Source organism: Hyperolius riggenbachi, chromosome 10 (genome assembly GCF_040937935.1).
Source record: "Hyperolius riggenbachi isolate aHypRig1 chromosome 10, aHypRig1.pri, whole genome shotgun sequence".
Lineage (NCBI taxonomy): Eukaryota > Metazoa > Chordata > Amphibia > Anura > Hyperoliidae > Hyperolius > Hyperolius riggenbachi.
Window position 1 is genome coordinate 24,514,473 of NC_090655.1, and position 23,348 is coordinate 24,537,820.

Genomic DNA, 23,348 nt, shown 5'->3' on the forward strand with positions numbered 1-23,348 from the left:
TATACTGGCGCACATATGCCTGGCTACCTATACTGGCGCACATATGCCTGGCTACCTATACTGGCGCACATATGCCTGGCTAGCTATACTGGCACACATATGCCTGGCTACCTATACTGGAGCACATATGCCTGGCTAGCTATACTGGAGCACACATGCCTGGCTAGCTATACTGGTGCACACATGCCTGGCTAGCTATACTGGCAGACATATGCCTGGCTACCTATACTGGCAGACATATGCCTGGCTACCTATACTGGCAGACATATGCCTGGCTACCTATACCGGCAGACATATGCCTGGCTACCTATACTGGTGCACACATGCCTGGCTAGCTATACTGGTGCACACATGCCTGGCTACCTATACTGGAGCACACATGCCTGGCTACCTATACTGGAGCACACATGCCTGGCTACCTATACTGGTGCACACATGCCTGGCTACCTATACTGGTGCACATATGCCTGGCTACCTATACTGGTGCACATATGCCTGGCTAGCTATACTGGAGCACACGTGCCTGGATACCTATACTGGAGCACACATGCCTGGCTACCTATACTGGAGCACACATGCCTGGCTACCTATACTGGAGCACACATGCCTGGCTACCTATACTGGTGCACACTTGCCTTGCTACCTATACTGGAGCATATATGCCTGGTTACCTACACTGGCAGACATATGCCTGGCTATATATACTGGAGAACATATGCCTGGCTACCTATACTGGAGAACATATGCCTGGCTACCTATACTGGAGCACATATGCCTGGCTACCTATACTGGAGCACACATGCCTGGCTACCTATACTGGAGCACACATGCCTGGTTACCTATACTGGCAGACATATGCCTGGCTACCTATACTGGTGCACACATGCCTGGCTACCTATACTGGAGCACACATGCCTGGCTAGCTATACTGGTGCACATATGCCTGGCTACCTATACTGGAGCACATATGCCTGGCTACCTATACTGGAGCACATATGCCTAGCTACCTATACTGGTGCACATATGCCTGGCTAGCTATACTGGTGCACATATGCCTGGCTAGCTATACTGGAGCACACATGCCTGGCTACCTATACTGGAGCACACATGCCTGGCTACCTATACTGGTGCACATATGCCTAGCTACCTATACTGGAGCACATATGCCTAGCTACCTATACTGGTGCACATATGCCTGGCTAGCTATACTGGTGCACATATGCCTGGCTAGCTATACTGGTGCACATATGCCTGGCTACCTATACTGGAGCACATATGCCTGGCTACCTATACTGGAGCACATATGCCTGGCTACCTATACTGGAGCACATATGCCTAGCTACCTATACTGGAGCACATATGCCTAGCTACCTATACTGGTGCACATATGCCTGGCTAGCTATACTGGTGCACATATGCCTGGCTAGCTATACTGGTGCACATATGCCTGGCTACCTATACTGGAACACATATGCCTGACTACCTATACTGGTGCACATATGCCTGGCTACCTATACTGGTGCACACATGCCTGGTTAGCTATACTGGAGCACACATGCCTGGCTAGCTATACTGGTGCACATATGCCTGGCTACCTATACTGGAGCACACATGCCTGACTACCTATACTGGAGCACACATGCCTAGCTACCTATACTGGACACGTGCCTGGCTACCTATACTGGAGCACCTATGCCTGGCTACCTATACTGGAGAACACGTGCCTGGCTACCTATACTGGAGCACATATGCCTAGCTACCTATACTGGAGCACATATGCCTGGCTAGCTATACTGGCGCACATATGCCTGGCTAGCTATACTGGCGCACATATGCCTGGCTAGCTATACTGGCGCACATATGCCTGGCTAGCTATACTGGCGCACATATGCCTGGCTAGCTATACTGGCGCACATATGCCTGGCTAGCTATACTGGCGCACATATGCCTGGCTAGCTATACTGGCGCACATATGCCTGGCTAGCTATACTGGCGCACATATGCCTGGCTAGCTATACTGGCGCACATATGCCTGGCTAGCTATACTGGCGCACAGATGCCTGGCTAGCTATACTGGCGCACATATGCCTGGCTAGCTATACTGGCGCACATATGCCTGGCTAGCTATACTGGCGCACATATGCCTGGCTAGCTATACTGGCGCACATATGCCTGGCTAGCTATACTGGCGCACATATGCCTGGCTAGCTATACTGGCGCACATATGCCTGGCTAGCTATACTGGCGCACATATGCCTGGCTAGCTATACTGGAGCACATATGCCTGGCTAGCTATACTGGAGCACATATGCCTAGCTACCTATACTGGAGCACATATGCCTAGCTACCTATACTGGAGCACATATGCCTAGCTACCTATACTGGAGCACATATGCCTATCTACCTATACTGGAGCACATATGCCTAGCTACCTATACTGGAGCACATATGCCTAGCTACCTATACTGGAGCACATATGCCTAGCTACCTATACTGGAGCACATATGCCTGGCTAGCTATACTGGAGCACATATGCCTGGCAAGCTATACTGGAGCACATATGCCTGGCTACCTATACTGGCACACATATGCCTGGTTACCTATACTGGCGCACATATGCCTGGCTACCTATACTGGCACACATATGCCTGGCTACCTATACTGGCACACATATGCCTGGCTACCTATACTGGCACACATATGACTGGCTACCTATACTGGCACACATATGCCTGGCTACCTATACTGGCAGACATATGCCTGGCTACCTATACTGGCAGACATATGCCTGGCTACCTACACTGGAGCACATATGCCTGGCTAGCTATACTGGTGCACATTTGCCTGGCTACCTATACTGGCACACATATGCCTGGCTACCTATACTGGCACACATATGCCTGGTTACCTATACTGGCAAACATATGCCTGGCTACCTACACTGGAGCACATATGCCTGGCTAGCTATACTGGTGCACATATGCCTGGCTACCTCTACTGGCACACATATGCCTCGCTACCTATACTGGAGCACATATGCCTCGCTACCTATACTGGAGCACATATGCCTGGCTAGCTATACTGGCACACATGTGCCTGGTTACCTATACTGGCAGACATATGCCTGGCTACCTACACTGGAGCACATATGCCTGGCTAGCTATACTGGTGCACATATGCCTGGCTACCTCTACTGGCACACATATGCCTCGCTACCTATACTGGAGCACATATGCCTCGCTACCTATACTGGAGCACATATGCCTGGCTACCTATACTGGCACACATATGCCTGGTTACCTATACTGGCAGACATATGCCCGGCTACCTACACTGGAGCACATATGCCTGGCTAGCTATACTGGAGCACATATGCCTCGCTACCTATACTGGAGCACATATGCCTCGCTACCTATACTGGAGCACATATGCCTCGCTACCTATACTGGAGCACATATGCCTGGCTAGCTATACTGGAGCACATATGCCTCGCTACCTATACTGGCAGACATATGCCTGGTTACCTATACTGGCAGACATATGCCTGGTTACCTATACTGGCAGACATATGCCTGGCTACCTATACTGGTGCACATATGCCTCGCTACCTATACTGGTGCACATATGCCTCGCTACCTATACTGGTGCACATATGCCTCGCTACCTATACTGGTGCACATATGCCTCGCTACCTATACTGGAGCATATATGCCTCGCTACCTATACTGGTGCACATATGCCTCGCTACCTATACTGGTGCACATATGCCTCGCTACCTATACTGGCAGACATATGCCTCGCTACCTATACTGGCAGACATATGCCTCGCTACCTATACTGGCAGACATATGCCTGGTTACCTATACTGGCAGACATATGCCTGGCTACCTATACTGGTGCACATATGCCTGGCTACCTATACTGGTGCACATATGCCTGGCTACCTATACTGGTGCACATATGCCTGGCTACCTATACTGGTGCACATATGCCTGGCTACCTATACTGGTGCACATATGCCTGGTTACCTATACTGGAGCACATATGCCTAGCTACCTATACTGGAGCATATATGCCTGGCTACCTATACTGGTGCACATATGCCTGGCTACCTATACTGGTGCACATATGCCTCGCTACATATACTGGTGCACATATGCCTCGCTACCTATACTGGTGCACATATGCCTAGCTACCTATACTGGAGCATATATGCCTGGTTACCTATACTGGCAGACATATGCCTCGCTACCTATACTGGAGCACATATGCCTAGCTACCTATACTGGAGCATATATGCCTGGTTACCTATACTGGCAGACATATGCCTGGCTAGCTATACTGGGACACATATGCCTGGCTACCTATACTGGCACACATATGCCTGGCTACCTATACTGGAGCACATATGCCTGGCTACCTATACTGGAGCACATATGCCTGGCTACCTATACTGGCAGACATGCCTAGCTACCTGTGACACTCACACTGTTCCCAAGAAAACCGCGTGTGCGCCATTGCAAATAGTAAAAATGACATTTTCTTAAATCAACTTTTTATCCCCCCCCCTACTCCCAATCACTGATAGCTTTCAATTACAGAACCTTGCACATAGGTGTGAAAGCTGTTCCCAAGCCTCCCTGGGAAGTTTATATGGCCCATCTATTAAATGAAGTCAGATATGAGCTTGACAGAAGCAATTTAGTCCAAGGATTTCAGACTGGTCGGCATCAATCTCAGCAAGGGGGTCTCCTCTGGTTTCCTCAGCTGAAGAGATCAAAGGAGGCCATCTCCCAGCTTGTCTTCTCACTAAATTAAGAAAACCTTCCTGTGAACTCAAATATGAACACAATCTTTTGTCATAAATATGACTTTCCAAACGGGCGTCGGCCGTTAGAACTTGCCTATTATGAAATTCGGAACAAACCACACGATTGGAGGTTTCCGAATTCACGGTAAGCTCTGCCAAAGCAGAGATATGCATTTTAGGGTCACAGTTCGCTCCAGACGCCTCAAGTTTGATATTGTTTTTGAAAAATTCTAAACAACCTGAAAATATTAGATTTAACATAACCTGTACGGTTTCGGAGAATCAAACCAATCTGTTCTGCCAGACAGGTATATTTACCTGTGAGTTAAAGTATTGTGTGTATGTAGTTTTAGAATAAAACTAACAATTGTATCGTTCAGTCTTGTGCCTGTTCTGGTCACCTGATTGCAGCTACAACAAACCTGCCTACTGAAGAGTCATTCTACCATGTTTTATTATGCTCCCTGAACATGAGAGTGGTGGCAGTGAAATGACCCAATTTCCAGCGTGAAACTGATAATTTTAGTTTACCGATTGTACATACAATCGGGATTGTACATGCATGGGCACCGCCAACCAATCTTAACAGTTTACTAAACACACAGTGATTCTGCCTTCAGAAGACTCTAGTGCATGAGACCTGCATGGCAACCGTGGCCTAGTAATACGGGATGGGTGAGCGATTGTCACATTACATATTATCGACAGCGTTGTGACCAATCTTAATTGTCAGTCTGCTCATCGTACTTCCTGCTATCAGGTGCGATTATTTCCTGAATGCCAACGGGAGCAGATTAGAAGTGATTGGCACGCTCTGTCACATTACTACCTTCTGATGATCCAGCAACCGGTCTTTTAGACGGGATCGCGGGGCTGGACTGTCACATTGGTGGGCAGTGGTGGTGATAGCACACCCCAAAACCAGGCATAGCCAGCTTTTGGGAAATCAAAGCGCAAAGAGCTGGCAAACTCAGTCTTTGCAACCAGAATAATAAGACAGTGGTCACTAAGTATCCTGTCTTACAAAACGGTACACATTGATAGCAATAGATTGGTCTACATTTCCTAACTTTTCTTTGCTATATCCTATTCTTTCTTCTACTCTTCTCTTCTGAATGTCTGATTCAGTTCAGGATTACCAGAATTGGTCTGTCTCTGACTTGCGAACCCTGTGCGAGTCGCACGGCATTGCCGCTTTGAACCGCAACCGAACACAGCTGATCAAAGCGTTGACTGAGAGGAACGGCTAGGCAATGGAAGATTCAGATTCCCTACGGGAAGCCTCGCCACCACCTCGTGCAACGTCGCCCAGCACACTGAGCTCTGTAAGTGCTGACGTTGCTACTGCAGCTCCGGGTGATGTGAATACCCTGGATCACGCAGTGTTCCCAGCTTCTGCTAACCCACAGCCAGGAACAAGCCGCTCTGGACTAAACTTTGCTGCCTTGGGCAATATGAGCCAGCAGTTGTTACCAGGACTGACGGGAGCAGATTTACGTTCATACTTGGAGTTACAAAGAGAGCAGCTCCAGTCGCAGGAGCGACAGCAGCAGCTCCAACTGGTGCACATATTCCTGGCTACGCGTTCTGGTGCACATATGCCTGGCTACCTATACTGGGGGCACCTATGCCTGGCTACCTATACTGGGGGCACCTATGCCTGGCTACTTCTACTGGGTGAAGGAAAGCCTACTTGATTATGTGGTTGTAGGGGCAAGGAATCTGTATCGGCCTTTGCACAATCATGATTGGGGGGGGTATGCAAAGTTTAGCATTTTAAATGTTCGAGTAGCTCGCGAGTTGGAAAAAAGTGTGGGCACCCCTAACAATGCCAAAATACAGAAAATAAAAAGTACAGTGTACAGCCAGCCTCACTCCACTACTGTCTTGATAAATACCACCCACAAAATAGTGAATAGGTGAAAGCGCTAAAGCTTACCAACTGCTTTCAGAAGGATTAATCACTACATTTTATTTCACATTATGCATACCTGCATGATTTGGAAGGTCCCTAGACATTAAGGGGTCCCCACCATGCAGCAGCTATAGCCCCCATTCTTAGCAGGAGCTCAAAGGTGCATGCTCTGCCCACCCCGTGCATCCTCTGTGCACTCCTGCAGTTGTATGTAGCAGCTGTCGCCAGGAGTGTCCTCAGCCTGCACGGTTCTGAATATTTATGAAGCACACATGACCAGGTAATGCTCTCGGCGACTCTGCACAGCTTGCTCAGGAGTGCGATCCATGAGGGCGCACAGAGCACACAGCGCATGCGCTGAGGGCAGTCCAGACCATGGTCTCGGCCGCTCTGTACAGCTGCTCAGGAGTGCGATCCATAAAGGCGCACAGAGCACACAGCGCATGCGCTGAGGGCAGTCCAGGTAATGCTCTCGGCCGCTCTGTACAGCTGCTCAGGAGTGTGATCCATGAGGGCGCACAGAGCACACAGCGCATGCGCAGAGAGGAGTCCAGGCCATGATCTCGGACGCTCTGTACAGCTGCTCAGGAGTGCGATCCATGAGGGCGCACAGAGCACAGCGCATGCGCTGAGGGCAGTCCAGGCCATGATCTCGGCCGCTCTGTACAGCTGCTCAGGAGTGCGATCCATGAGGGCGCACAGAGCACACCGCGCATGCGCGGAGAGGAGTCAAGGCCATGCTCTTGGCCACTTTGCACAACAGCTCAGGAGTGCGATCCATGAGGGCACACAGAGCACACAGCGCGTGCGCGGAGGACAGTCCAGGCAATGCTCTCGGCCGCTCTGCACAGCTGCTCAGTAGCGAGATCCATGAGGGCGCATAAAGCACACCGCGCGAGTCCAGGGCACAATAAGGGGCCGTGCAGTGTCTGGGGAAGGACCTCACAGATTAAGCAAAGCCTTAAAAAAAAAAAAAACCCTCTCAACACTGATACACTAAGCTCCAAACCTGTATGGTAGCCTGACACACCCTGGATTTAACAGATCAGCTTAGAGGAAAACTGAGATGTAAGCTTTGGTTGCAATGGATACAGATTGTGGTAAATCACTAAAGGGGAGGCCGTGATCACAGCAAACTGAAAAGCTTCTCTACTACAGTGTAGACTGGATGTATGAAGTCCACACAGCATCACTTCAGATTCGGGAAACAACCCATTCTTAAAGGACAGCAATTCTCAAGGCTGAGGAGTCGGAGTAATTTTTGGGTACCTGGAGTCGGCGGTTTCATAAATAGAGGAGTCGGAGTTTGATGATTTTGTACCGTCTCCACAGCTCTGGTAATTCTAGCATAGAAGACCAGTGATGGTTAATGAGATGCAAAGTTGATAATGCAAATTTTGTATGCAAATATATGCAGCTTGAAAATGGACCAATCAAATCCTACTGAGGTAAAATTCGATTGATTTAATTTATTTCCAAGCTGCATGATTTTGCTTACAACATTTTCATAATCCCGCATCAACTCAGTTATTTGCATCTCATTGACTATCCCTATATAAAAGACAAAAGGGGGAGGGGGCTGCAGGATGGATGACGGGTCCTCACTTCTGTCAGAAGGATGGCCAGCATGTCCTGCCTCTGGAAACGGATAGACAGGTGCACCAGAGTGTAACCCACATCAAAGGCCGACGGACGGTTCAACAGACGAACTTCATCAGCTGAGAGTTGCCGAGCGATGTCCCCTCCTGAGTTCTTGTACGCTTCCACCGCAGACAGGTCCCCTTCTACCACACCTGCAAGACAAAGCACACGGGTGAGCTGTTTATTGGCACAGATCGCATTGTGCTATAAAAGTATTGCATTACTAGACTTCCTGGAAGAGATTGTTTCACACTCCTGTTACAGATTATTAAAAAAATATAATAGGCCAAAGTGGGTCCAGAAATACCCTGAAACTGTTATATGAACGAGAAGAGACCAATAGAGGGAAATAGTTTGCATTTAAAGAGAGCCCGAGGTGGGCAAAAAAAATAAAAAAAATGAAAAAAGTAGTGAAATTCCTCTAACGATTTATTGCTCGGCCATACAACTTAGCACCCAAATTTTACCTCCTTTTCTTCTCACAAATATAGATTTCTTTGGGGGGTATCAGATTGCTGCTTCAATTTTGATTTTTTTTAATTACCGTATATACTCGCATATAAGCCGACCCCCCAACTTTTACCTGAAAAACCCCGGGTAAAAATGATTGACCCCCATATAAGCCGGGGGTAGGAAATGCTGGATTGATGCAGACCGCGTGACACCCCCCCCCCCTCCCCCAAGTGTGTCCCAGTATAGCTAGTATAGTGCCCAGTATAGCTAGTAAAGTGCCAAGTGTTGGTAGGTAGTGCCCCAGTATAGCTAGTATAGTGCCCCAGTATAGTGCCCCAGGATAGCCAGTATAGTGCCCCAGGATAGCCAGTATAGTGCCCCAGGATAGCCAGTATAGTGCCCCAGGATAGCCAGTATAGTGCCCCAGGATAGCCAGTATAGTGCCCCAGGATAGCCAGTATAGTGCCCCAGGATAGCCAGTATAGTGCCCCAGGATAGCCAGTATAGTGCCCCAGGATAGCCAGTATAGCGCCCAGTATAGCTAGTAAAGTGCTCAGTATTGGTAGGTAGTGCCTCAGTATAGCTAGTATAGTGCCCAGTATAGCTAGTATAGTGCCCCAGGATAGCCAGTATAGTGCCCCAGGATAGCTAGTATAGTGCCCAGTATAGCTAGTAAAGTGCTCAGTATTGGTAGGTAGTGCCTCAGTATAGCTAGTATAGTGCCCAGTATAGCTAGTATAGTGCCCAGTATTGGTAGGTAGTGACCCAGTATAGCCAGTATAGTGCCCAGTATAGCTGCCTGCTCCCCCCGCAGCCCCGCTATTACCTGTTTAGGCAGCGGCTTCCTAATCCCGGTTCCCCTCTCATGTTGCATATTAAGTGTATAACAGCAGCGCGCCCGGCGCTGCTGCTGTGACGATGCAGGGGGCAGGAAAGAGCGTGGCTCCCTGTAGCAGCGATGTGCATCGTCGTCACTAGGGGAACCGCTCTTTCCTGCCCCCTGCATCGTCACAGCAGCAGCGCTGGGCGCGCTGCTGTGATACACTTAATACGCAACATGAGAGGGGAACCCGGATTAGGAAGCCGCTGCCTAAACAGGTAATAGCAGCGGCGGCCGCGGGGGGAGCGGGGGGTGCAAACCACCAGGAAAGACTCGCATACAAGCCGATCCCCCAACCTTTGACCCCCTTTTTGGGGGTAAAAAATTCGTCTTGTATGCGAGTATATACGGTAATTAAAAAAAGCCACACACTACCTTTCATTATATAGCTAGGACAGGGATTAGACTGAGCTCATCAGAGACAATAGTGACAAAACAATATACTTTGTACAGCGCTGCACAAGACGTCAGCGCAATTTACATTTTTATTATACGAACAGCCTGCCAGCGCTGATCAGCCGCTGGCAGGCTGATCGCTGTGCCGTTTGTTTATAGTGACGGGAGAGCTTATGCTTGTGCGAGCTCCCATCTAATCTCGCTCCTCGTGAGAGGACACCATATGGTGTGATCGAAGAACAGAGCCACTCTGCGGCCACCAAACGGCATTAGGTGGTCAAAGAGTGGTTAATGGACCACTGTAGCGAAAAATTTTACAATTTAAAATACATGTTAACACATAAATTAAGTACTGTTCTAAGAGTAAAATTAGCTATACATCTCCCATTCTACCATGTTGCGGTCACTTAGAATAGGTAGCAGAAATCTGACTGAGCAAACAGGTTTTGGACTAGTCCAGTACTGGGCAAGCTACGGCCCGCGGGACGGAAAAGGTCCGCCTGTGCTGTCACTCCGGCTCACCAACCACCAACATATGGCCAGAGCCCTCTCCTCCCCCCCACTGAAGAGTCGCGAGCGGGGGGTAGCTAGGAAAGATTTAACTCACCTAATCACTGTCCAGCCTTGCATCTTCATGGCAACAAGGAGTCACGACAACGTCGGGACGTGCTAGCGTATTACACGATCGCTGCTAGTGTGCAATACGCTGGAACATCCTGACATGTCATGTGACGCCCTGTTGCCATGGAGACAACGCTGGACAGTGATCAGGTGAGTTTTAAGTCTCCCCTAGCTACCGCTCGCTTGCGACTCTGCAGGGAGGGAGGAGGGGAGGAATGCGACCCTTGGTCCGCAGCATGTTGTCTGGGCCGGGAAAAGTTTACCCAGGCCTGGACTAGTTCATTTCTTAATGAGGGATTCTCAGCAAGACCTTTATTTATTTATAAAGACACTCCCTAAAAACGATTTATACAAAGATGCTGGACAGCCCCACTGCTGGCTTCACACTTTTTTGGCAGTTGGAGAGAACAACTGACATTCACTAAGATCTTCTGAAAATAAAAAATCCAGTGAATCCCCTCATGAGGAGATGGACTAGTTCAAAACCTGTCAGTTCTGTCAGATTTCTACTAACTTCTGTAAGTGACAGCAACAGGAGAAAATGTATAGCACATTTTACTCGGGAAGAAATGTACTTATTTGTATGTTTTTACATGTATTTTGAATATTACAATTTTCACAATAGTAGTCCTTTAAGCAGTTTGACAGGAATCCCTGCGTGACAAAGTGCCCTGTTCTCTTCCCAGCTAAAGTCCATGACCTTGTCCTGCAGACTGGAAACCAGTGCATTATGCAGGTGTCTGGGGGAGGAAGAGTTCCGCTTCCTCCTGACAATCACTCTCCCCCTTTCTACATACACTACAGAGTTACAGATTACCCAGCAAGCTCATGGTGAAGCAGAACTCTTATGCTACGTACACACATGCGACAACGATCGTTCGTTGTCAACGACGAACGATCTTTTAATTGACGAAAGAACGACCGAAGTAAAGTTAGTTGTAAAAAGTGTGTAACGATCACATCGTTAGAACGAACGTTACACCACGTAAAAGCACTTAATGCGCCTGCGCATAAAATTGTAAAGTTCCTTGGAGAAAAAGAGAAATGCGCATGTCCAGCCTGGTACGAACGATCGTTTCCAACGATGTACCACTTTTGCTAACGATCGTCGGTGGTAAAAATCCGCCAAGACAGAACTTTGTTTTGTAGCGATTTGCCTCGTTCGTCGTTTGCCTTAATAGTCGTTGGTTCGTTTTTTGTAACGATCGTCGTTGGTAAAGATCGGGGAACGATCGTTACAAACGACTATAGTCGCATGTGTGTACGCACCTCTAGGAGTGTATAAGGGGCTGAAAGAGAACAAAAAGCCCGCTTACTAAATGGAGATTTTACTCCATTTTAAAGAGGAGCTGTCAGTCACACCATCTAAGAAAAAACAACAACACACATATAGAGAGTAGATAAATACTTGCTCTACTTACATAACATTTGTATTGCACCATCCACCTTTTTAATTTTAGTGATTTTTCTACAGGGAAAAAAAAAAAAAAAAAAAAAAAAAAAAAAGAATCCTTAGCATTTCCCATTCTAACTGTGGCTATTTTAAAGCCAACCCTGATGTAATTTCCTCCCTTACTTACTCTCCTCTGCCTCATTTGCCCATCCTTCTCTATAGAAAGTGCATTGTCTCATGAGAAATATTGGCTAATCAGAGAGGAACAGAGGTGTGGGAGGGGAAAACAGGAGGGAAAGAGGCTTCAGCCAATCAGGCTGCATTAGTTAAGACTGAGGGGAAGAAGAGAAGCAAAAAAGGACAACCCAGCATGCCCTGCAACTTCCTTTTTGCGTACCAAATAACAGTCAGGTAAACTGGGGAATGATCATTTATCAACAAGGAAAGTAATAGTGATTTTAACTTTTGGATTGCCTGATTAGCATCCTTATTGTTTACCAGATAAAAAAAGAATTGACTTTACGCCGGACAGTTAAGCTGGCCATACACTGGCCCGATTTGCGCCCGTTTCGACAGCAGATTCGATCACTGGGATCGAATCTGCTGCCAATCGTTCACGCTACACGCCGAATTTCGATCCATTTCGTCCGATCCCGTCGATCGCGCCGTGCGGAAAATAACCGTCGATCGCCCGCGGGTAAAGAACGCATCGCTAGCGGCGTTCGAGTGCCCGACGACCGACGCAATAGAGCCCACATACATTACCTGCTCCGCCAGCGCGACTCCAGTCTCCCGGTCACCACTGCTCTGTCTGCGCTCTGGTCTCCAGGTCCGGCATGCCTCACTTCTTCTAGCCCGGCAGGAAGTTTAAACAGTAGAGCGCCCTCTACTGTTTAAACTTAATGCCGGGCTAGAAAAAGTGAGGCATGCCGGACCTGGAGACCAGAGCGCAGACAGAGCAGCGGTGACCGGGAGACTGGAGTCGCGCCGGCGGAGCAGGTAATGTATGCGGGCGGGCGGGGGCAGCAGCAGCAGCACCACCACAACAGATTGTGAACGGTTTCAGGCTGAAATCGGTTCACAATCTGTTTGCTGTAAAGGTAGCCATACGATCCCTCTCTGATCAGATTCGATCAGATAGGGATCTGTCTGTTGGTCGAATCTGATGGCAAATCGACCAGTGTATGGCCACCTTTACACTTTAAACAAACCAGTTGCCTGGCAGCCCTGCTGGTCTGTTTGGCTGCAGTAGAATCTGAATAACACCAGAAACAAGCAAGCAGCTAATCTTGTCAGATCTGACAATGTCAGAAACACCTGCTCTGCTGCATGCTTGTTCAGGGTCCATAGCTAAAGCCCAATCTACACGATACGATTCTTTGTATGATTCGATTAAATCCGACATGTCCGATCCTGATTCGATTCTATTCAATTCGATTTGCCATTGCAAAACAATGACAAATCAAATTTAATCGAATCGAATCCCGATCGGACATGTCGGATTTAATCGGATCGTAAATAGAATCGTAATCGAATCGTACAAAGAATCGTATAGTGTAGATTGGGCTTAAATGTATTAGAGGCAGAGGATCAGCAGGGCTGCCAGGTAATTGGTATTGCTCAAAAGAAAAAAATAAATATGACAGTCTCCATATCCCTCTAGTTACAGTTGTCCTTTAAGTAATGCATGGACATCTTAATCCTGCCCATCAACCAAAACGATATGCCTACTAAATTCTCTCTAGACCATACATGTCAAACTCTGGCCCTCAGAGCCATTACATTTGGCTCCCAAGTGATTTCCCCACTTTGCATTGTGTTTGGCCCACTCTAAACCACCAGGGAAGCTATATTGTAGGTGAAGCCCTAGATCACCAGGGAAGCCATATGGGGAGGTAGGGGGAATGCACCAAACACTAGGGAACTGTATAGGGGAGGGTGGGGGCCTCTAGACACCAGGGAACTGTATCCCCCTTGGAGGGGGGCCATTAGACACCTGGGAGCTTTATAATGGAGCATGGAGGCCAGTAGGCATTGAGGTTGGCCAGTGACTTGGTCCCACTGTACAATTTTGGCCCACTTTGCAGGGCTGTGGAGTCGGAGTTGGAGTCGGAGCAATTTTGGGCACCCAGAGTCGGAGTTGTGGTTTCAGAAACTGAGGAGTCGGGAGTCGAGGTCGCATGATTTTTGTACAAAATCCACAGCCCTGCCACTTTGTATTTGAGTGTGACACACCTGCTCTAGACTGAAAGCTTACAAGGGCAGGGACCTCCTTGTGTTTCTTATTGTGCTGTACATTATGTGAATGGCGGCGTAGTGGTTAGCACTCTCTCCTTGCAGCGCTGGGCCCCCGCTTCAAATTCAGTGTTCTCCCCATGTCTCCTGTTTCCTCCCACACCCCAAAAACCTAACGATGACTTAATTTGCTCTCCCCTAAAATGGGCACTAGACCATGATAGCTGTATATCGGCGGGGATTCTGTGCACATGGAGCCTGTATGCTATGCCCCATTCCCGCCTAGCCTCCAGGTTTTTTCCTACATTCTAAATGGACTATTCGGTGTACTCTGTAAAGTGCTGCAGAGAATGTTAAGCATACAGAAATAGTAGTAATGTGCTGGTAGGTGAAGTATGGCTCAGCTGTGTGGCGTATGTATGTAATTACACTGCACTGTGTATCTCTGTGGGAGGGCAGGAGCAGCGATCAGCCTTTATATGAATACATGTAATGAGATGGGAATAGCAGGCCGCTAGCTATAGAATCCCAGTGGCAGTATGGTTGTGCTCAGAGCTGCATTAGTTCAGTGGACGGCTGGAGAAGTACAGTGGTTAGCGCTCTCCCCTTGCAGCGCTGGGTCCCCAAATTGAATACCAGCCTGGGCCCTATCTGCAAGGAGTTAGTATGTTATTCCCATGTCTGCGTGGGCTTCATCAAAAACATCCCAAAGACACACAAATAAATGAATTGGCTTCGCCCTAGATCTATAAATAATAATAATAGTAATAATAATGTAGAAGGATATTAGACTGACTATAGTGAGGATTAGATTGTGAGCTCCTCTGAGGAACAGTGACATGACTGTGTACTCTGTACAGCGCTGCGGAAGGTGTCACTGCTATATAAATACTAAACAACCACCACCACATCACCTGTACCAGTATTGGTGATGTCTCAAACCAAACAAAACTATGTATGTATTTGTATTTACTGTATATCCTCGAATATAAGTAGACTCCAATATTTGACCTCCTTACGCTGGTTTTTAATGACTTAAGTATAAGTCTACCCAGTTAATGGCTGCACATAGGGACCAGGAGGGGTTAATGACTGCACTGCATACAGTATTGCAGCCATTCACCTCTCCTGCCCCTGCAGCTAATAACTCCTCCTGGCCCTCAAGTTCCCCTCAGGGGTACTCACCTCAGGAGGGGGAAGCCTCAGGGTCCCAATGAGGCTTCCCCCTGCCCTGTAGCTGCAGGCAGTCCAGCGCTGGCTCCCCCGAAGTGTCCCGCAATCCTCCCTCGACAAGCCTGACAAGCGCCGATTTATTTGCCTTTCCCGGCTCCAGCGCAGGCGCAGTATCGGCTCTCTGCATGGAGATAGGTGAAAATAGCCGATCTCCGGCGGGTCCGCTCTACTGCGCAGGGGCAGGAGACTTGCGCCTGCGCAGTAGAGCGGCCCGACAGCGATCGGCTATTTCCGCCTATCTCCGAGCGGAGAGCTGATACTGCGCCTGCGCTGGAGCCGGGAAGGTAAAAATTTACATCCCGTTCGGGGAGCTTTTTTGCCGCTGCCGTAGGACCGAGGAGGACGGGAGAAGCCTCAATAGGATCCGGAAGCTTCCCCCACCCGAGGTGAGTACCCCCCAGGGGAGGATTTTTTCGTTACAGGTTTTCTTTAAAGAGGAACTGTCACAAAAATCTTAAAATTTAACACTCATACGAATACGAATACATTTCTTCCAGAGTAAAATGAGCCATACATTACTTTTCTCCTATGTTGCCGTCACTTACAGTAGGTAGTAGAAATCTGACATCACCGACTGGTTTTGGTCTAGCCCATCTCTTCATAGGGGATTCCCAGCATGACCTTTAGGCTGCTTTCACAGTGAGACGTTACAGGCGCACGTTAGAGCAGCCTGTAACGCAGCCCACCCCACAGCAATGAAAAAAAATCAATGGGCTGTTCACAGTGCCCACGTTGCGTTACATTGTAACGCAGCAAGTTAAAAGAAAGTGCTGCATGCTATGTGTTATACGCGGCTAAGCCACGTTAGACTGTTTGCACATGCTCAGTAATGCTGGAGGAGGTGGTCTCCCCTCCTCCGCGGCCAGCCACATGGCTAATGAATATTCACTGCACTGTGACGTGCAGGGTTTACTTCCTGGAGCGGCTGCTCTGTGCGGCGATTGGCTGGCGGGATCACGTGATGCGGATCACGTGGTCCCGCATCGCAGAGCACGAAAAAGGCGCATCAAGAGCTGCATAACAGCTCTAGGTAGCGGCCTCTTACAACACCACCAGGCGTTGCGTTAGGGGCACGTTATGCGACCTATAATGACCCCTAAAACACAACGTCCTGGTGAGAAAGAAGCCTTATTTTTTATAAAAGACATTCCCTGAAAAAGATTTATACAAAGATGCTGGCCAGCCTCCCTGCACATTGTTTTGGCAGTTGGTTGGAGCAACTGCCATTCACTAAGTGCATTTAAAAAAAAAAAAACCCTTGAGAACCCCCCATGAGAAGATGGGCTTGTCCGAATCTGTCCCTAATGTCAGATTTTTACTACCTACTGTACTACTGTAAGTAACAGAAACATGGGAGAAAAGTAATTTATGGCTCATTTTACTCTGGAAGAAACATACTTATTTGTATACATTTACATATATTTTAAATATTAAGATTTTCGTGACAGAGGTCCTTTAAGAACAGCACAGAAGGGGATTAGCATGTGAAATGAGTGCATACAGGAGTGCTTGTAGCACTACAGATGAGGGATCAGCATGAGAGATGAGCGAGTTGAGGAGTGTGTGCAGGGAGCATTGTGAACACACACAGCAGTGCGCATCAGATGAGGGATCACAATGAGAAAGGGGAGCGTTCAGGAGTGTGTGCATATAATGAACATACAGAGCAGTGCACATCAGATGACTGGCTCCAGTAATGCACTACAAGCAGCCCTGTGAGTCATCTCCCTATTTATAGCCGCCCCTGAGACTCCGGCCAGCACAAATACACACGCCTGCTCTGTGTCATGCCTGACAAGAGAACCTCTCCATTTACTATGCTCTCTGCGCCAATACAGCCAGCCATTGGAAAGTAAACATCCGCATGTCTTCAGGAAGAAGGAATCACACAGACACAGTCAGCTGCCCCCTCCACTCCAGAGCCAGGACCCTGGCCTCTGCGCGCCCAGGAGGTGCAGGTGCGAGCCCGGCCGCCGCACAGGAGGTGCAGGTGCGAGCCCGGACCCTGGCCTCCGCCCAGGGGGTGCAGGTGCGAGCCCGGACCCTGGCCTCCGCCCAGGGGGTGCAGGTGCGAGCCCGGACCCTGGCCTCCGCCCAGGGGGTGCAGGTGCGAGCCCGGACCCTGGCCTCCGCCCAGGGGGTGCAGGTGCGAGCCCGGACCCTGGCCTCCGCCCAGGGGGTGCAGGTGCGAGCCCGGACCCTGGCCTCCGCCCAGGGGGTGCAGGTGCGAGCCCGGACCCTGGCCTCCGCCCAGGGGGTACAGGTGCGAGCCCGGACCCTGGCCTCCGCCCAGGGGGTACAGGTGCGAGCCCGGACCCTGGCCTCCGCCCAGGGGGTACAGGTGCGAGCCCGGACCCTGGCCTCCGCCCAGGGGGTACAGGTGCGAGCCCGGACCCTGGCCTCCGCCCAGGGGGTACAGGTGCGAGCCCGGACCCTGGCCTCCGCCCAGGGGGTACAGGTGCGAGCCCGGACCCTGGCCTCCGCCCAGGGGGTACAGGTGCGAGCCCGGACCCTGGCCTCCGCCCAGGGGGTACAGGTGCGAGCCCGGACCCTGGCCTCCGCCCAGGGGGTACAGGTGCGAGCCCGGACCCTGGCCTCCGCCCAGGGGGTACAGGTGCGAGCCCGGACCCTGGCCTCCGCCCAGGGGGTACAGGTGCGAGCCCGGACCCTGGCCTCCGCCCAGGGGGTACAGGTGCGAGCCCGGACCCTGGCCTCCGCCCAGGGGGTACAGGTGCGAGCCCGGACCCTGGCCTCCGGCCAGGGGGTACAGGTGCGAGCCCGGACCCTGGCCTCCGGCCAGGGGGTACAGGTGCGAGCCCGGACCCTGGCCTCTGCCCAGGGGGTACAGGTGCGAGCCCGGACCCTGGCCTCTGCCCAGGGGGTACAGGTGCGAGCCCGGACCCTGACCTCTGCCCAGGAGCTACAGGTGCGAGCCCGGACCCTGGCCTCTGCCCAGGGGGTACAGGTGCGAGCTCGGACCCTGACCTCTGCCCAGGAGCTACAGGTGCGAGCCCGGACCCTGGCCTCTGCCCAGGGGGTACAGGTGTGAGCCCGGACCCTGGCCTCTGCCCAGGGGGTACAGGTGTGAGCCCGGACCCTGGCCTCTGCCCAGGGGGTACAGGTGCGAGCCCGGACCCTGGCCTCTGCCCAGGGGGTACAGGTGCGAGCCCGGACCCTGGCCTCTGCCCAGGGGGTACAGGTGCGAGCCCGGACCCTGGCCTCTGCCCAGGGGGTACAGGTGCGAGCCCGGACCCTGGCCTCTGCCCAGGAGCTACAGGTGCGAGTGGGCGGAGGAGGACAAAGATAAAACTATTCCTCATGTCTACAGCTGCACAGACAATACATCATGTGCTACAGGGGCGGGAGGAGGGAACCTGCAACCTGCTGAAAATATAACCAGTAATATTTACAGTACACCTGAAGTGAGGGGTATATGGAGCTGCCATATTTTTTTCCTTTTACACAATACCAGTTACCTGGCTATCCTGCTGATCTCTCTGGCTGCAGTAGTGTGTGTCAGCCACATGCTCGTTTCAGGCACGTCATTCAGACTTCAGGTCAGAAACATCTGACCTGCATGCTTGTTCAGGGTTTATGGCTAAAAGGATTAGAGGCAGAGGATCAGCAGGACAGCCAGGCAATGTGCATCGCTTAATAAATAAATCAATATTTTAGTCTCCATATCCCTCTCATTAAAGTTGTCCTTTAACTCACATGGCACATACACAAGTAGCGCTGGAAAAACATACAATCCCTACCCGACTCCGTGACAGCGCTAGCCTTTGAGATGCAAAGATTCCCTCCCCAGCACAACCTGTCCTACATCTGGGAGCTGCCCTGATAGACGGCTCAGCCAGCGAAGTGCCTGCAGACTCCTTTCTGCACTGAGCTCAGGATTTGTCATGTCGCTTCTCTGCAGTTCTGTTACAGAAAGCAGAAGCTCTATTCTCAGAATCAGAGGGACGGAATCCAGCAGCACCTGCCACACAGCTATGTGCAGATCACACATCCCAACAGGAACAGACAGTGCAGGAATGTGCAGGAACCAAAGGCCACAAGCAGTCAACAATCCAGTTCCAGGACACCTAGGCTTCACCATGTGACCCCAATCCCAGCTGTATCTGACATCACACCACTACGCCTTGTACACATGCCAGATAAAAGTTGTCAAAAAGCAAAATCAGCCATTCTTCAGACAATCATAGCTAAACGACGACAAGCAACAGATATCAGGTATTCTGCCCAATCCAACTGGCAAATCAAATCAGACGACTTTTATTGGACAGATATTGTGCAGTCAGCTTGTGTGTGCAAGTGAATCAGACTACATTGTTCCAGAGCATGCGCGCATGTCGTGTCACTGGGGTGCGCAGGTTTTTCTGATGCAACAGCACAGAGGGGGAACCTCAGAGCCATCCACAGGCAACACAAGAGAGCCAGATGCTTAACCCAGCAGTGGAATTTCTGGTATGAAGTTGCTCAAACTTCTTTCAGGCCTTGTTCTCATTGTGTTCGGCTCACGTGTCCGTCCGCGTTGGGCTTTTTGTCTGCGTTTTATTAAAGCGTTTTCCAGCGATTTTCTGCATGTTCCCTAGTTTTGTGGGAGCGGCAACGCCACTAGGAGACTGTTAGACAGCTAAGCCGCCATTTAAATGGTACATCGCTGCGATCTAAGGCAGCCTGTCCCCATGAGCAGAGGCTCAGGGGGCCAGGCTGCAGGGGGGGGGGGGGGGGGGTGTCAGAATAATTTGTGTGCCGAGTTGTGCAGCCCTGTAGTGAGCCCTTAAAGGTAGTGGCTGAATAGTGTACTGGTTAAGGGCACCGCCTTTGACATGGGAAACCAGGGTTTGAATCCTGGCTAGGGGTCAACACCTATTTAGCAAGGAGTTCAGGGCAAGACTTCCTAACACTGCAGTGTGGCCTCCTGAGTGGCTGCAGCTCTTGAGCGCTTTGAGTCCAAACAGGAGAACAGCGCTATATAAATGTGCGGGTTATTATTATTAAAGCTGCATTTGCCTTAATTGTAAAAAGTAGTATGGTCACTAGAGGGGTTTAAAACCGTGGGTTAAAGTGGATCCGAGATGAACTTTTACTCATTGCATAATTGTGTTCCTTTCCTATTGTTTATAGGGCATTCCTCAAGCCAAATACTTTTTTGTTTTTGTTTTAATACTCTTTGGCCTCAATTTACTAAGCTTATCTCCTGTCTTTAATAACGCTTCTAGAGTTATCACCATGGTGATAAGGCATGTAGTATTCAGGAAACATTTCACCTCAGGCAAACCTAAAGTTAACTCTTCAATCTTTAAAATAACTCCAGAATTCTAAAATTAAAGACAGGCTGTTAATTAACTGCGTGTGAAAATAACTACAGAGGAGGTAACTTATAAGGGCTCGTTTCCACTAGTGCGGTGCGAATCCCTGGGATTCCACCGCTGGCGAAATCGCATGCGGATGCGATTCCGCGTGTGTTTTTTGCCGCGAATTCGCATGCGATTTCGCATAGGCAGGGTCTATGCGAATTTAACTATGTCACTGCCTGACTCAATTTGTATTACTTTTCATAAAAGCATGTGCGTTTTCCCTATTAAATACATGGGCTGCGATTCGCCTGCATTCCACACGCAGGCGAATTCTGCAGGCCCTACCGTGCAGAAAAATCCTGCACAGAAAAACGCACGAAAACAATGACAAGTGGAAACAGTCCCATCCACTTTCATTGCCTATGCGAATTCGCATGCAGGCCACGCATGCGAATTCGCTCTAGTGGAAACGGGCCCTAAGGAATGAAAAGATAAGATAACTCTCTCACTGTGTGGTGGCAAGTTTTCTCTTGCCTTATTATCTCCAGAATGATCTTAGTGAATTGAGGCCATTATTCCCTATAAACTAAACAAGCCACGCCCACAGGTTTTTAGAGAGCAAAGGCATTTTCAGACAGTAGCAAGGGCTCATGGGAGCTCAGTCTGGGTAGGAGGAGGTATTACTAGCCAGAGATTTCAGTGGCAGAGGGGGGGGGGGGGGGGTTAGTTTTTTTTCACAGGCTGAGTGCTCAAGATGTAGATAAGCTTGCCTGTTTGTAATGTTTACAAACATGGCTGCTGTCATTGTATCACAGGAAGAAATAATCATTCTATTGAAGCTGTTTGCAGCTAGATTTGCTGTGTAAACTATCTAAACTTTAGAGAAGATATATAGACAAGTTACTTGTTATAGTTAGTTTTTCATCTCAGATCCGCTTTAAAAAAAAGAGAGTCGTGACATAATAGAATTTAGTAAATTATCCAGGATACCAACATATAATGGTAATTTTCCTGCTTTCAGCATCAGAAACACTTTCTATCTCTATATATTGTTTAGCTATACAGAATTCTTCTCCAAGAGCATTCTGTGAGATAAGCAACAAGGGAAAAAAAAAGTGTCAATTTAATTCATCCCCAAAACTCCCAACAAGTAGTCTAGTGGAGGCCTGACAGCCATTTCACAGGAAAACCTGCTTCTTCAGAGGCAACAATTAACAAAATTAATAACGGTTGCCTGTGAAGAAGCAGGTTTTCCTGTGCAATGGCTGTCAGGCCTCCACTATAGTGCTGGTCGGGAGTTTTGGGGATGAATTAAAGGTGTGATTAAGCATTATCTTCTGATTGGTGCCCAGGCTCTTTTTCCTTGTTACTTATATCGTGGTCTGGTTAACCCGGAGGCACCATCCTATGCACCTGCTACCCCCTTGGTCTGCCCGTCCAAGCATCTAGTGCCAATCATCATCGTCTCCCTGTGTGTGATAGCATTCTGTGAGACCAGGCGTTATTTTCACTGGCTTTGGAATTCTAACAAACATTCCGCGATTCATCTCACAGGACTAAAGTTGTTGCCGCCTTAGGGAGAGAAAAGCTCTTACAGTGAGCAAAGGCTGACCAATTTATAAGTATTGTAAAAAAAAAATATAATTACATTACATTATTTTCACTACAGTTCCTCTGTAAAGCGGACCTGAACTCAGAACTTCTTCTCTGCTCTAAAAGATAAGCAACAGCACAATAACCTTAAAGAAAAACATTTCTTTGTTACAGCTGATACAAATCCTGCAATACATCTGCAGTGTGTCTACTACCTGCTTTTTTGAAAGCAGACATAGGGTTTACATCCTGTATTTACAAATTAGCTGCTATGCCGTGCCAGCCAGCTAAATCAGCTGAGATCAAATTACAGTTGTGATTAGTCACAGATGAGGGATTAGACAGGCTAAACTCTCAGAGTACATACAGGGTGGATTTCTCTTGGTTTTCCTTCCGTCCTGTGCAAGAGTTCAGGTCCAGTTTATGCCAGCAGTGGAATTTCTGGCATGTAAATTGCCCATACTTCTCTTCATGCATTTATTTACCCAGCTACATAAACTAGGGCACAACTGATCATCAAAGCAGCTATGCAAGCCAAACTTCCTTGTCTTAGCGGGTGTAGTCCTAAAAGTTTTCCTAAAATAACGTAAAATGAGGTCAGCCTCTGAGCATAGCATGTGCTTTTACACTGTACTTATGCTGATAGTAAACAAGCTACAGTGTGTGCTGTTCTCTGCTTGAGTAAAGAACATCTCCCCACGGCCTCTGCAGGGTTATGTGGACTCTGTACTCAATTCTTCTCTTGAAGAACTGCTGATAAAGTCTAACTTCAGGAAGGGCTGAGGCTGTGTTGCCTCCAGAGTGGAGAATGGGTATTTTTTGTCTGTTCACTGTCCATTTAGCGATGAGCAGAGAACGGCTGCTATTTTATAAAT

The 23,348-nt window shown here is 49.1% G+C and overlaps 1 protein-coding gene across 3 annotated transcripts in view; it reads right to left on the minus strand.

Annotated features, from left to right (window-relative positions):
• ZRANB1 (zinc finger RANBP2-type containing 1) overlaps positions 1-23,348 on the minus strand; it is a 142,033-nt gene that overhangs the window by 26,445 nt on the left and 92,240 nt on the right. For 2 of the 3 annotated variants that reach the window (XM_068259402.1, XM_068259403.1), the window contains exon 3: positions 8,331-8,518. In XM_068259402.1, coding sequence (XP_068115503.1) covers positions 8,331-8,518 — 188 coding nt within the window. The remainder of the gene's footprint in view (positions 1-8,330; positions 8,519-23,348) is intronic. The other variant, XM_068259404.1, reaches the window with a different exon arrangement.